At 34.4% G+C, this 16,284-nt stretch overlaps 2 protein-coding genes across 3 annotated transcripts; both read left to right on the top strand.

Moving 5' to 3' along the window:
* Nucleotides 1-8,987: 8,987 nt before the first annotated feature.
* On the top strand, nt 8,988-12,128 carry LOC133803704 (cyclin-D3-1-like). Of its 2 annotated transcripts, none has more exons than XM_062241813.1 (6): nt 8,988-9,610; nt 10,249-10,335; nt 10,433-10,531; nt 10,637-10,838; nt 10,997-11,121; nt 11,267-12,128. In XM_062241813.1, exons 1-6 carry the CDS (start codon nt 9,266-9,268, stop codon nt 11,492-11,494), a joined length of 1,086 nt encoding a protein of 361 aa, XP_062097797.1. In that variant the 5' UTR covers nt 8,988-9,265; the 3' UTR covers nt 11,495-12,128. The 2 variants fall into 2 exon arrangements, with proteins under 2 accessions (XP_062097797.1, XP_062097798.1); XM_062241814.1 differs by having other exon boundaries at nt 10,436-10,531.
* An 824-nt stretch (nt 12,129-12,952) lies between these two features.
* On the top strand, nt 12,953-16,075 carry LOC133805941 (uncharacterized). Its single transcript, XM_062244087.1, has 2 exons — nt 12,953-15,572; nt 15,678-16,075. Exons 1-2 carry the CDS (start codon nt 12,953-12,955, stop codon nt 16,073-16,075), a joined length of 3,018 nt encoding a protein of 1,005 aa, XP_062100071.1.
* The last annotated feature ends 209 nt before the right edge of the window (nt 16,076-16,284 follow it).

Genomic DNA, 16,284 nt, shown 5'->3' on the forward strand with positions numbered 1-16,284 from the left:
TGGACTGCATTGAATAGAGATCACAGCCCAAGCGAGATCCATGGGGCCCACGGCAGAAATGTACCTACTTTATGGGGAACATGCCCCTGGTACTGTCAGGACATGTTGTACGTATTTCCGTGTCAGACGATGTAGTGAGAGTGCAAATTGTCGAGTCGTACAATTGACAACATTGTAGGCAGATCGCCCTAAAATGTTATCAGGTATTCCTTCGATGCTGCTAACTCGCATTGGCTGACACCTGACTTATCCTTTAGATCCTGAGGACAAGGTCATTGGCCTGAAATATAACTAATGGTAAGAAACTCGTGGACTGCCAAGCAGCTCTCAAGACATAGCCTTAGGAAGACATTCGTAGCTCTCGGGACATAGCCTTAGGAAGATGTCCGCGTCCTCCCTCTATCCGAGGGGAGTAATCTCCGACTGTAGGACCAACCCCCCGAAAACTGATCATCGGGGCGTGACCTCATCGAAAGAAGTACACGTCCTGCCACATGTCCTACTCGACTGCCACGTATCCTACTCGGACGAATACGTGTCTTTGGGTGAAAATACGGACAACAATTTTCTTATTAAAATTAATTTTGATTAAAAATTTATTTGAGTGTTGGTGTAATTTATTATTATATAAAACTATAAATATATAAGTGAGTAAATAAGTAAAAATATGTAAATATAATGTGGTATTATTAAAATTATTACTATTTCATCAAATACATACAAGAGAATAAAATGATATATATATATATTTATATAATTACTACTTGTATATGTCGGCGTGCAGCGAAATGTTATGTTTTTAGTCATGTTTTATATAGTCAAAATTGTACTTTAACCGGTGGGAAATTTGTTTTTATATATGATCAGCAATTAATGGAGTCAGCTTTGTTTGAGCTGGTTGTTTGAATTCGAAAATTTTAGGACTTTTCAATATTTTAGCTAGGGAGGGTTATATATCGATGTAAGAAATTAATTATATATAAAAAAAGGCATTCGATCGATCGAGTTTACTCTAAAAATATATATATGTTTATTATGCACATTTGATTTAACTCAACTGATATACTTTATATTTGTTACTGTTTTTTTTTTTTGAAAAAACCCTTCATATACAAAATGGGAATTGGCAACTCCAATCTTCGCTTAATATATATCAAAAGAAAAAGATATGATATAATTAGATTTTAAAATGTATTTATGGGTTTTAAAACTATGGCTTCATGTATTACTTGTTAGGGTTTCCTTTTCTCTCAATATACATTTTGTACGTAGTAAACATTTTTTCCAACAAAAAGTACGTACATGTAATTAAAGCTATGTACGTGGAAGTCACTACTAAATAGTAACTACTTGTCGATAATGTGAATATAATATAATGTCTGAACCAATTAAGAATCATTATTAATTATTTATTTATTTTATTTTTGATTAAAAAAAATTCAAAACATAGGAACTTATATATAGATTATTATTAATATATATATATATGAAGAATTGTCTAAAAATATAGTCCATGGTCATATGTTACCATAAACACAAGGCTTCGTCGCTTGTAACAGTAAAAAATAAAAAAGGAAAGGATGATGAGTTAAAAAAAAATAATTAGCTGTGGCCGGGTGTGTGTCGATGAAACTCTGTGAAGCTCGGATCTCAAACTGTGAGAAGATCATCTTTAGGATATGGATTTAGACCAAAAGGAAAAGTCTTAGGAGGAGGGGCCATACAGAGTTCTCTCTTCTCACTCCTGCTTCTCATATCTTAGGACAATAATATATTTAATAAAGTGTGGGAATATAGTATTTTAAGATTGCTACAAAAACTGACATGAGTCATATGAGGGTGGATTATGGATCATGGATGGAGGGGCAAAGTGTTTCCTATTTGGTTCCCAATCACAAAAATTGCTGATGAGAATGAAACTGCGCGCAAAAGAGGAAAAATAAAAATAAAAATTATAAATAAATAAATAAAAGGATGCATGAGCTAGTAGAAAAGAGAGCACTTCAAAAAACGAAAGATGAAAAAGGGTTAGAAATTTGTGTCCCTTAAAGTCTCTTTTGGAAATCTATTTTTAAGCATGTCTTAATGAATCCAAGAAAAACAAGCATCCTAAGTTAAAATATACAATACAAACATAGGCATATATAGTGATTAATGAATTATCCTTGTTTTTGGTTTTGTCCCCCTCGAATTCAAAATCAGATATTTTTTCTTACCGTTGAGTTTTCTAGTCACTGGTCTGGTCTTATAGCAATGATATATAAAGTAATCCATGGTCAAACTTGAATGAGCAAGTTATTAAATCTGATTATTATTTTGCTGAAATTGAACCGGTGACTAATACAATTCAAAGAAGTACACATATATACTCAAATGATAATTTGGAGAGACTCAAACACAAGTACATTTCAGAAAGTGAAAAAGCACATGATATGTGTTCTTACTAATTAGCTCTGAACTTGGTAGATTAATTAGAGACCAAAATAAAATAAACTCTACCGACTAAAATGAACAAGTCACATCATTTTTTATGACTTTGCAGTCAAAAATAAGAAGCTAAATTCAACTGGGGGAAGGCCTTAGTTTTCAACATTTAACGGTTGTCAAATCGACACTATACACATTGTACCAAGATTTAGTACTACAAGAGGCCTATTGTCTCTCCTAGTCGAGGGGCATCTAGCGAAGGTTATAGATGCATATAGTAATAAAAGACCATTTGCTTTATTTGCTTATTTATATTTACTAATGCAACTTCAATGATTCATGTCCCACAATCTCTTTAAATTATGTATAATTTTTTTGTACTGCATTACCAAGGAAGCAAAAAGATAGATTTTTCTATGATGGCTGTGTTTTATCAAGAGTGAATAGTAGAGTTAGCATTTTTACTATTGACCAACAAAAGAGAAAAGAAATTCTACTAACTAAATTGTGCAATATCATCATCTGTTAAATCGTAATAATCTACCTAATTAACTTGTCCAAATCTAGCAGGCATTGCTGAATGTTAGAGACAATTTGTACTTCCTAGCTAATCCACATTTGTAATTGCATATTCCAAAAGGAGACGCTCCCAAAAGCTTACAAAGGAGAAAAAGTGCCTCTCTTTATGTGATTCATTGGCCAGTAAAGACGACCCTTTGGTTTCATTTACACATAAATCAAAATGATAGATTTGTTTTGGCCCCAATTTGATGTGATTGAATTTCTTGTTCCATCATTAAGTTTTAACATTTTCTTCATGTCACTAAATACAATAACACTTTTTATAGCTTTTGTTGCATAGGCGATCCGATCCTGTTTCTCCTTTAGAATGGAGCATGAAAAACGACTACTTATACCAATACTCCCTCCTTCATGCATGGTTGGTAGGAAAAAATTATGTGCATATGGCTAAGGGTCAATTTCGCAAACACTTTGTGGACAAGACAATATGCAATTCACGGGCATGCATGGCTTCTTAGAAGAGAATATGGAACTAACCCATTCCCACGAAGGTCTTACAGATCTGGCAAATTAAATAATACTGTTATCTATAAATTTATAATGCATGCGAGTACTCTCAATAACTTATTTATTCTATTCTTTGAAATACATTATCAAAATTCTATTTTTTTTTCTTTCTATTCTCTATTTTATTTGTATTATTTAAATATTATATATATTTTTTATTTATTTCAAATATGAAATAACGATGAGAGAATGAGAGATAGAGAGAAGTGAGTTATTATTAAATAAAATTTAAATGATGAATAGTAATCCTTAAATGTAGAGAAGACACGTAATAGGTAAAATAAATATAAAATAAAGAATTCTAATGCTTCTTTTTTTAAAAAAAAAATATAAGTTTTCTTTATATTTTGAAGGTATTATTTTAGATAATCCATCATTAGTGGTCTGAAAATCCATAATGATGATTAATCTTATTTCAGAAGATTGGATGTCAAAACATAAAGAAAAAGATTCAAAGGAGTACTTATCCAATTCTATTTTATGATTTCTTTCATATATTGCTATAGAATGCATTTTTTCTATCTTTATTAATTATTGTTTATCCTTTAAACTTTATATATATAATATCTCTCTCCGCTCTTCATACCTCCATATTTCAAATGAATAAAAAACATAAAAAATTATAGTATTTAAATGATCTAAAGAGAAACAAAAATTAGACACTACACGAAAACAAGCCTATTGAGATGACAAAACCCATCGCAATAGGTCCCAAAGTTGTCGCCATAGGTTTATGTCATCGCATGTAGAGTCGTTACAACACATTTTGTATGTGTAGATACCTATTGCGACAACACTCCATTGTCATTGTCGAAAGTTAGCTATATAGCGACGACACATCAAGAGAGCGTGGTCGAGGCTAGGGTCACTGGGGCTAGGGTTGTCAAGATTGGGGAGAGGTGGTAGGGTCGGGGCATGGGTCGACGATCATGGGGTTGGGGTAGTTCATGTTTGGGAACTAGAGAAATGGAAATATGGGGAAAGGGGAAGACCAAAGGGCATGGGTCGAGGCTAAATATGCAGAGCTTATATCGACTGTGTTATATCTGGTATAGACGACACCGTTTTACTTATTATTTAAAATATTTAATAAATAAATTGTTCATTAAATACCCTATAATGACTAGCTATATGGTATTTTCCCACACATATTTTTTGGCGCAAAAACACTTTGTTCGGGTGCTTTGTTGTCCAAAATTTTCACCATCTATGGCGACGACACAAGTCGATGTAAGCCTAGATACTTTGGAGGGCAAAACCTCTTGCCCACCAAGGTACCCAGCAAAATTTTTGGTATCATAGCGACAATTAGGTCTTCCAGTGTTTAAAAAAATTAAAATAATTCCCTATATTTCGTGATTTTTAGGGATCTATCGCGATGATATATGTGTCGTCGCTATAAGTGTCTTTTCTTATGGTAAGAGAAACTAATGTGTGGTACATTGCAAGAGTTAACATGTAAAATAGAAAAAGTAGGCTTTTGTGATATATTTTAAATAATGTCTTTTAGGCTATGTTTGGTAGGAATGAATGAGAGTAGGATGGATGGAAAGCTTAAGAATGATGGGGAATATGATGAATGAAGAGAATAGTAGCTCTCTGCTATGTTTGGTAGGAGGGAGAAGTGAGTGAATGGAGATGAGATTGGGAGAGAAATGGTGGAAGAAGATAAATCTTTTTGTTTGGCTAGAGAGATTGTGGAAGTAAAATGAGAAATGAGAGGATTGCAAATCCTTTCAAATCTCTCATTGCTATGTTTGGTAGGAAGGATGGAAATTTGGATGGATGAAGAGTTTAAGAAATATGGAGATTTAGATGAATGGAGATGGTGATATCATTCATTTATGCTGTTCGGTATTAAGAGGAGAGGGGAAGGATGAATATAAAGTTTTATATCAAAATTATTATAAATATATGTATTTAAATTATTTAAATTGTATTTAAATAATTTTCTTTATTTTTTTTTGTCTTATTCTCTCTTTCTCTCATTTTTGGAGGGATTCATTTTTGAGGTTTTGGAGGGAGAGCTCATCCCTTCATCTTTCCCCTCCCTCCAACTTTCCATCTTGCCAAACTATGGAATTTTGCTCTCCTCCTACTATTTTCCCTCCTGCCATCTTCATCCCTCATGCCAAATGGAATCCTTCCATGAAGGATTCACACTCCCCATATTCTTTTTGTTTAAAATTACAAATATACCATCTTAAAATATTTTTATAAATAATTATAAGGATAATATAATAATTTCATAAATAAATAATATTTATCATTACACTACTTCATTCCTCTTAATAAACAACTTAAAATGATTATTACTCTTATTGCCATCTTTTAACTCTTCATCCTCTTTATTCTCCTTCTATCCTTCCAAACATAGTTATGTTATTTGATATTAGGAAAGTGAGGAAATTAATTGTTAAAATCACCATATTATCATTTTAACATCAATATTTATTACTTTTTTAAAGATTAGTTATGACATTTAACATATTTTATTTTTCCTTTATCTTACATCCTTCAAAAAATTGAAGTATTGAATTTCATTGGTATGGAGAAAGAAGCATTCTTTCCATCTCCTCTCCCTTCCTCTCACTCTCTTGCCAAACAAGGGTTGTTGGCTACATGGGACTAGGACTAGGATAAGGATTATTTATCCTTATAATATCTTTGTTATAACTTGGGACTACGATTAATAATCTACCTCACCCAAAATATTCTCATTTGTGTAGGATTATTTATCCCAACCAAAATAAATCCACACTCAAAAAGTGGGGAGTCCACTTTTTACTAGTGGATCCCACCACAATCACACATTCCAATATTAGTGGACCACATATATATTGTTTTCTATTTTTTTAAATTAAATTAATTGGAAAGTAAATTAAAATATTATTTTTTAAATACTTTTATGCATTAAAATTAATATAATATTTTACCCAATCCAATACTATACCAAGCATAGATTAGTATTAACTTTATCACAATTTTAATTTAATATATCCCAATACAATGCAATAATATTTATAAAAATATAATGTTAATAAAAATTTCTCATCAGTAACTTGTGTTGGATTTGAATTAAGACTTCATTTTTTTTAGTTAAAAAAAAATTGTCATGTTTTTTCCAACTCTTTTTTATTAATTAAATTGAAGGATCATATGATTTTTGTTTTGTTAAGTGATGCCATTTATCCTTTTATGATGGTAGGTAATCAACCCGTTTGGGGAAGTTGTACGATTTTGTTGAATGACGTCTCCATACAGCTGGCTTTGCAATTTTGCGTGCCCATTCCCTCATTTGCATTCATCCAATAATTCGTTTTGAAAAGCAATTTTTTTTAGTGAAAATAATGGGATTTTTTTTTCTTCAAAAAAGAAAAAAAGAAAGAGATAATGGTTTTTGACCTATAAATTTTGGATGCTTCAAACAGTGTTTCAAAATTATTTTCATGAGATGTTATTTGGTCTCATCAATTGAGAGAATAACAAGCACACATGGCTTAACATTAATGAAGGGAAAATTAATTGCTTATTACGTGCACTTATGAAAGCTAAAACATGGTGTAAAAATTACCAAGCAAGAACCACTGTTTCAATTCTAATTCTCCCAACAAATACACCACTTGACATTTATAGATACTAAGCAAGAATAGAAGGAAAAAGAAAAATAGAGGATAAGAGATTATAAATGTTTTGGTCATTTATAGAACTTGCTTTACGCATGGACAACTCAATATTTTGTAGCTTCATTTTAGGCACAAACCAAATGTTACATAGTTTCATTTGAATGGGTACCAAACCAAACGTTGCATCTTTTCACTAAACCTTTTCTAATTTATTATTTACATAAATGCGTAGCTTTAAAATTTTAAGAATGAGTCGTGGTTTTAACCATGCCTCTTTACTAAATTGCTATTATTTTTATTATTTCATCGCCAATAAAAATACCTGTTCGTACCTTCCAATTTCACCAAGAGACACACCTCTACGTACTAATTATAAAAACATATAGTAGACGCTGATCTTAGTTGTTTTGACAAATATGCCCTTACAAATTCTCATACTCTCAATTGACATTTGGGATCACAATGGAATTTGCATAATTTTTTTTTGAAGTAATGAATTTACAGTCACCATAGGCATAGTAATATTATGAGGAGGCCTTAATAATTTGATTAATTTCACTCAATGCAAGAAAATTGAATAAAAGAATCAACACACAAGGGAGGTACGTAAAAGAACCAATGCAAGAAAATTGAATAAAAGAACCAACACACAAGGGAGGTACGTACGTGCCTTCAAAATATAAGTGGTGTACGTATAAAATATGATTCTTCGAAATAACCGAAAGCGTAAATTGAGGGAAATAGTGCATGAAAAGGTACTATCTTGACTGAGAAAAGGACCAACAAGAAAATGAAAATTGAGCTTATTAGCTGTAGAGAACGGTTAAAATCGTAATTTCGTACAGAAATGGTTGCTCCTCTCCTCGTCGTGAACCAGTGGACGTGGCGATATGGGAGGAATGTTCAAAAGGACAGGCTGGTGGCCCCACTCATCCATTGGTCCTCTACTCTTCTACTTTTCTATATTTACCATTTTATCCTCCTTTTCTGTCAATATTACTAATACCCCAAACTTTCCATCTTGTAGCAATATTTATTTACTTGTATTAATTAAGAAATTAAGAAAAGAAAATCCGATATTTCTGACTTTCCATTTTAATAAAAAGGTTATGCTTTTTTTAATAGAAAGGGTTATAGGACAATTTGGAGTAGGTCACGTCCACATCTCTCTCTCGTTCTAAACAAAAGACCAACTTGCTATTGTTGTGCATAAGTATGGTATTTATTGCCATTGACCCAAATTTATATAATATTATATAATATTTCATATTTAATTTTAATTTAAATTTCAGCAATCCAATAAGAAATGTCCACATCACATTCAGATAAATAAAATATAAATATAATTTTTTTAAAAAGGAATATAATAATATCATTTTAAAAAAATATATATCAATGTATACAAGGACTGCAAAATGAAATGATAATAATCTAAATTCATTTTATAAATTATATGAATAGAAATAAATGATTGTGTTATCCTTGTAATGAAGCAGTAAAAAACAAACAGGAGAGCACATAGATGAAAGAAGCACATTTAATAACATTGCCAATGGAATATCTGGAAATAATTACATTTTATAGTAATACTTTTATTATGTTCCAGCCGCAAACACATAAAAATGATTTCTTTCTGTAGATTTTATTAAGAATAGATAATGATAATTACAAAACATTTTATTTACAAATGAAATCTTATGTCTGCTCTTGTTACCCTTTTGATTCCTTATTAGCCTCTCTCTCTCTCTCTCTCTCTCTCATAGAGGGCCTCTCTCATTTCCTTCATAAACCCCTCCCCAGAGGCAGTCTTTTCAGCCCACTTTGAGAGAGGGAGAGAAATAGGGAGAGAGTCTCTGCTTCTGCTCCACTACACCGCCATACACTAACATTTCATAAAGACTTGTTTTTTTCCCTCCTTTCTTATAGTTTATACCTATAGTTTTACGATTCTCTGGTTACAGGTTCTTTATCTTGATATTGTGAAAAAAGGGTCTCAGTAAGCACACACGAAACAAGTAAAAAAATCATTGTCAAACCCAAGTTTCAAAGTCTTCTGTATTTAAAAAGAAAAACTTTTATCTTCTTGTTATATTTTGTTTTTTTGGTTTTTGACAAGTTCTTCAATGGCACCCAGTTTTGATTGTCTGGTTTCCAGCCTTCTTTGTTCAGAAGACAACTTCACTTTTGATGATAACGATTGTGGGTCTGTGGTGGATGAGGTTCAAGATGATGGTACTGCATGGTACCATAGTAACCATCAAAACCATGACCAAAACCATGACAAAAACCATGACCAAGACAAGTGCTTTGATGGCTGGGATGAGTTGCCATTGCAGAGTGATGAGTGTATAACTTCAATGGTTGAGAAGGAATGCCAACACTTGCCTGGTATTGATTACTTGGAAAGGCTAAGGAGTGGGGGTTTGGAATTCGGGGCTAGAAAGGAGGCTCTTGGTTGGATTGGAAAGGTGGGTTCGTATGAGTCATAGCTTTGTCTAAGTTTGTGTGCGTCTATGTTTTTCTTCTTATCTCTTTCACACACACTGTTAAAAGCTTCTCTCTTATTTTTTTTTGCATTCCCATTTTAGTTTTCTTGATGTTTCATGGATTTTGTGGGATAATGATGCCGTCCTTGTGCAAATGAATCTGCATTTTTATTCCTTCCCTTTCTAATATGAACTATTTGACACGGTATGTGTTTGGTTCCCTCTTTTGTAATCGATGTCTGGTGTCAAATCCAATATTTGGGTGCTTAACGAAATGGGGTCTTGATATAAATGCTAAGATAAAAGAGTTTTTTGGGGCCATTGCTAAGAAGGATTCTTTGAATCTTTTGGTCCCTTCTCTTTTCTCTGTTTCAAGCTGTATATATGCCAGCAAGACCAAAGAGAAGAAAAAGTTGTAATGTAATAGTATTTCTTGCCTTTCCTTCGCTTTCTTCCAGCAGTTTCACACTTCAGTGTTATTATCCCCTATTAATAATACTGAAATGACGATTCTTTTTCTTTTTGGTCCTGATTTTATGTCTTGTGCTTGTCAGCTATTTTTTCTTTTTATTTTGTCCTGTGTTGGTATTTAATATCATTGTCCTTTTTTTTTTCAACAGGCAAATGCTCATTTCAGCTTCGGACCTCTTTGTTCGTATCTGTCAATAAGCTACTTGGATCGGTTCCTATCAGCCTATGATATACCAGTAAGTTGAGGAGGAACAAGTCAAACAAATCTTATTACCAATCCTTTTACATATTTACATCTTTGCTGATAACGTCTATTCTCACTGCTGTGCATAGAAGAGCACGGTTTGGACTGCGCAATTGCTGGCTGTGACATGCTTATCTCTTGCAGCCAAAATGGATGAGACTGAAGTCCCACTAGCTCAGGATTTACAGGTTGAAAAAAGCAATCTAATCAAATCCCATTTGCATTATCTGCTAACCTTATTTACTTTGGATTGAATAGTAAGTCATCTACTAATGATTTGAGTGTTTTAACAGATGTGTGACTCCAAATTTGTGTTTGAACCTATAACCATACGAAGAATGGAGCTTCTTGTGTTGAGCACATTGAAATGGAGAATGCAAGCTGTTACACCTTTCTCCTTCTTGGACTATTTCCTTCGGAAGATCAATAACGATGAAACCCCTGCTAAAACCTCTGTGCAACGATCGATCCAACTCCTTTTGAGCACAGTCAACGGTGACTATCTTTCATTATTTTCTCTCCTTTTCTTAGGCAGATATGCATTTACACTTCCATACGGTTTTTGGCTATGATTTCAGTCTGAACTGTATGACAAATATGATAGAGATTTGAGAGAGAATTTGGCGTTTATGGTTGGTGGTAATTTTATGTAGGAATTGACTTCTTGGAATTTAAGCCTTCAGAGGTTGCAGCGGCAGTGGCAATATCTGCTCTGGCAGAAACCAATACAGTGGACACTGAGATAGCCGTCTCTGTGCTTATGCAATATGTTGAAAAGGTATAATACCCCTACTTACTAGTGGTCCATGAAACATAAATGACGTCTTTTTTTTTTTGCTTTTTCTCTCTTATTGTTTAGGCTTGATCACCAATAAGCATACTAACCAAGAAATGGGTTTTTATTTTTTATTTTTTTCTTGTAGGAGAGAGTGCTGAGATGTATTCAATTGATTCAAGATTCTCAATTGAATAATGGGTCTAATGGTTTGGTCCGGTCTGTACCACAAAGTCCAATAGGGGTATTGGATGCTGCATGCTTTAGCTATAAGAACGATGGCACAACAGTTGGGTCATGTGCTAATTCTCCTCACAGTAACTCAGACAACAAGAGAAGAAGGCTAAACATACCTTATGAGGTGGTGGAACCTTAATTACTAAATCATGGGACCAAAAATACGAGTGAGGATATCACTTCTCACCAAGAAAATACCAACGTGTTCTTCTGTTACCAAGAACTTTTGGTGTGTTTTTGCCAAAAGAAAAAAAAAGAAAAAAAAAAGAGAGAGATAAAGAAAAGAAAAAAAAAATATAATAAAAAGAGGATATAGGAGAAAAGATGGCCAAGGGGAATACATACATACAAGCTATCTTTTTTCAAGCCACGAGGAAGAAATGTCATCAGCTGCTAAATATTTGACCTCTTAACAGCCGAGACAGTAGTCACAGTAGCGGTTCAGATTAAACTTTAAAAGAGAAGAGGAGAAAAAAAAGAAAAAAAAAGTGAAAAGTTTATTTTAATTTGTCAGTAAGGTATAGTTTGCCTTGGGGTTTAAATCAACCATAGGAATAGAAAAAGAAAAAAAAAAAAAAGAAGAAGAAGAAATAGCGTCGTTGTTGGAGGAACTTAGTACTAATATTAATGTTAGTGGTTTATTTTTTTTAAATTTTGCTATATTTAGATTTTAGTTTGTGTCAATGATCCACTGTATCCAGAATCCTATCAGCAGTCCTTGGTTTGACTGTTTGTCTAGCTTTGACCCTGGAGTTTGCAGCTTTGCTTATAAATAAATCCAAGTTCTATCACAAATTATAGTCAGTAAATGAAAACCTTATCATATATATATATATATATTGTTTTTAATTACTTCAACTTATACTATCAAATTGATTAATTATAATAATGATAAAAATAAAATAAAAGGCTGCACCGACCAGTTTGAATTAGGAAGTTAATTTTTGCTGCGTTTATTCCCAGTATAGCATTATGTTTGGTAGTGGGGAAAAATGAGAGGAAATAAAATTAAAATGAGAAAAGTGAATATAAAGTAAAAATTGAAAAGGAAGAAAAGAAGAGAGAAATGAAAAATAAAGAAAAATATAAGTGAGTCTAATTAAGAAATTTTTTTTTACTCTAAATTGAAGGGAAAACTGAATGATTTTTTTTTCGTGTAAAAGTAATATAATAAAAATTTACTAAAATAACTATCATTTAAAACAAATAAAAAAATTAGAAAGATAGTAAAAATCTAAATATACAATTTTTTTTTCTTTTTCATTTTTCAACTCATCTACTAAATAACTTGAATAAAAAACACTTTTCTTTCTTTTCCTTAACAATTTTTTTCTACCCCTGATATTTTTTCTAGGGCTTATACTATTTTGGGTCTTTGCATTTTAGCTAAATTCCATGATAGACTCTCTATTTTAGAAAAACAATATTTTTGGAACATGTGTGTTTGTCAAATGGTTAAAAATAGTCCCTTAGAAAAATAATATTTTTGGGTTCGTGGGGCAGTGAGATTACAGGCAGCTTTCGGAATCGTCTCGCTCAGTGTAAACGTACCATTAGATTGCTGAAGCCGCATCACGACCATCACTCAGCTTTGAAAATGCAGGAGGCATCTTCTTCCATGTTCGAAATCCTCACTCAACAGGAGATTTTTTGGAAGCAAAGGTGTAAACAGTTATGGCTTAGAGAGGGGGACAACAATTCAAAATATTTTCATGCTAGTACCAGAATTCGTAGACGCAATAATCAGATTGATAGTCTCTGTAATGATGCAGGTGTTTTGGTGGATTGGAATTCGGGTCTGGAGCAACTCATGGTGGAATACTTTCAGACTTTGTTCAAGTCTTCTGTTGATAATTGGGCAGATGTAATTGATTGCCTCACACCGACTATCACTCAGGAACAGAATGAATTGATGGTTAGGCCTATTGATGATGATGAAGTAAAATCGGCTCTTTTCCAGATGCATCCCGATAAGTCCCCGGGGCCCGACGGGATGACTCCTGGGTTCTACCAGAGGTTCTGGCCGATTGTAGGTAGTGATGTAGTGAAGGTGGTGCAGGATTTCTGGAGTACAGAGACATTTGATGATAAGCTCCCTTTCACTAATATTGTTCTGGTTCCTAAAAAGAAGAGACCCCTGTCTATGCTAGATCTTCGACCTATTTCTCTGTGTAATGTATTATACAAAATATTGTCAAAGGTCCTTGCCAATCGCCTGAAACTGGTTATTGACTGTATCATCTCTGAAGCTCAATCAGCGTTCATTCCGGGTCGCCTTATTACAGACAACATCATGATCTCTTATGAGATTATGCATTATATGAAGAGGAAGACTAAGGGCAAACAAGGGTTTATGGCCCTAAAGCTGGACATGAGTAAAGCATACGATCGGGTCGAATGGGGTTACTTAAGAGCAGTTCTGGGCAGATTGGGATTTAGTCAGAAACTAATCGCTCTCTTAATGAAGTGTGTTACCTCAGCCCGATACCAGATTTCACATGCAGGGAAGGAGTTTGGACACATTGTTCCTGAAAGAGGTCTTCGTCAGGGTGATCCTCTTTCTTCGTATTTGTTTATCATTTGCACTGAAGGTTTCTCTGCGCTTCTTCGTACCTATGAACGCAGGAAGTTGATTCGTGGCATTCAAGTGGCTCGGGGAGCCCCTGTCATCTCTCATATGCTCTTTGCGGACGACAGTTATATTTTCTGTAAAGCAACTAGTGAAAATGCTGCACATGTCTCGCATCTACTTACTATCTTTGAGGGCACTTCTGGCCAAAAGGTGAACTATGAAAAGTCATCGGTCTTCTTCAGTCGTAATATAGAAGTGAGCATGCGAGATACCATTTGTGGAGATTTAGGCATACATGAGGCAGATGAGAATAGTACTTACCTGGGTCTCCCCAATATATTGGGTCGGCGAAAATCTGTCATATTGGGTTATTTAAAGGATCGCATTCTTCAACGTATTCAAGGTTGGGAAGGCAGATTTTTATCTCGTGCGGGGAAAGAGATATTGCTAAAAACTGTCGCTCAAGCGCTCCCTAACTATGCAATGAGCGTCTTTTTACTCCCTATTGGCTTGAGCAGGGACATTGAGCGTTTAATGTGCAAATATTGGTGGCGGTCTTCCTCAAATAAGCCTAAAATACACTGGATGAGCTGGGAAAGGATGAGTAAACCTAAGGTAATGGGGGGGCTCGGTTTTAGGTCCCTTCATGATTTCAATGTCGCTCTCCTAGGTAAGCAAGGTTGGCGTTTATTAATGTATCCAAATACTTTGGTGAGCAGGGTGTATAAGTCGAGATACTTCCCTCAAGGCAATTTTCTCTCCGCTAAATTAGGCGGTTCTCCAAGTTTTATTTGGCGGAGTATTATGGAAGCGCACCATGTTGTCAAGAAAGGTGCGACGGTGAGGATTGGGTCAGGCGAGACAGTCTCTATACTCTCAGATCCTTGGTTGCCTGATATTGCAAACTCTTTCATTCAGACCACACATCCAGCTTTGAATGATAAAAAAGTCTCACAGTTAATGGTAAGGGGGTCTAATATGTGGGATAATGATATTTTGTTGGACATTTTTTCAGATAGAGACATCAACTTGATCACCACCATTCCTATTAATGAAGAAGACGCAGATGCTTGGTATTGGAAGCTTGATCATCGTGGGATTTATACTGTTAAAAGCGCCTATGCGTTAATACAATCTGAGAAGGCAGTCGCAAATTCTAGTGATAACTCCGGTTTCTGGCGACTATTATGGCAGCTCAAAATTCCTCCGAAAGTCAAAAACTTCCTGTGGCTGGTTTCTAGAGACTGTCTCCCTACAAAAGATCTCTTGCGGAATAAGGGAGTGTCTGTTAATCCCTTATGTCCATTCTGTAATTTGGCCAGCGAATCACCTTGTCATTTATTTGTATCCTGCTTATTTTCTCAAGATTGTTGGAACCATCTGCGCATTGGTTTTATCCCAGAGGCTACTGGCTCATTTGCTAGCTGGTTATCAGCTGTGTTTGAATTGTATTCAGGTGAGAAAAGACACAAGGCAGCTATGCTATGCTGGGCTTTGTGGAAGTGCCGAAATGATCTAGTTTGGAATAAAAAGGGCATTGAAGCAGCTGAGGTTGTTGCATTATCAAGAACCGTCCTTAATCAATGGAGTTGTGCTCAGGACAAGACTTTTGATCTGTCCCTTGGGTTTGTCACTCAAGAGGATGGTTGCGAGCATTGGTCTCCTCCAACAGAGAACATAATTTAGGTAAATTGTGATGCAGCTCTCTTTGTTTCCCCTCAAAGCTTCAGCTACTCCTGTGTTGCCTGAGGCTCCAATGGGCAGTTGATTGAGGCCATTGCTAGAAATGCGCGGGGTTCGGTATCCCCTGAGGTGGCGGAAGCAATTGGCATCAAAGAAGCATTGAGCTGGATCAAATCCAATCGTTGGTGCAATGTCGAAGTTGAGTTTGATAGCCTTCTTGCTGTACAAGCGATAAGGGGTACTTCGGTTCTGTATTCCTACTTTGGGCGGGTTATAACAGAGTGCAGGACTTTGTTGACAGAATTACAATCACAGTTTGTTTCCATTAAGTTTGTAAAACGGTCTGCTAACACCGTCGCTCACTATTTAGCGAGGACTACGTGTATAGCTTCTGATCGTCATTTGTTTGCTTCTCATGTTTCTTCTGAACTTAAGGCTGTATTATTGCAAGATTTGCAGAATTAATGAAGCTTTCTTATTTTGGGCAAAAAAAAAAAATGAATTCGGTCAAAATATGTTTGTCCTTAAGCTTTATTTATGAGTTAATCGACTTGGGAAATGAATTGAACTCCTATGGGCATTGATCTTTATGGTATTATATTTGAAAATATTTTGATCAAATTTGAATTTAGGGGATTATTTTTAACCATTTGACAAAATACAGGACCCAAAAA

The sequence above is a fragment of the Humulus lupulus genome, chromosome X (genome assembly GCF_963169125.1).
Source record: "Humulus lupulus chromosome X, drHumLupu1.1, whole genome shotgun sequence".
In the NCBI taxonomy this organism is placed as follows: domain Eukaryota; kingdom Viridiplantae; phylum Streptophyta; class Magnoliopsida; order Rosales; family Cannabaceae; genus Humulus; species Humulus lupulus.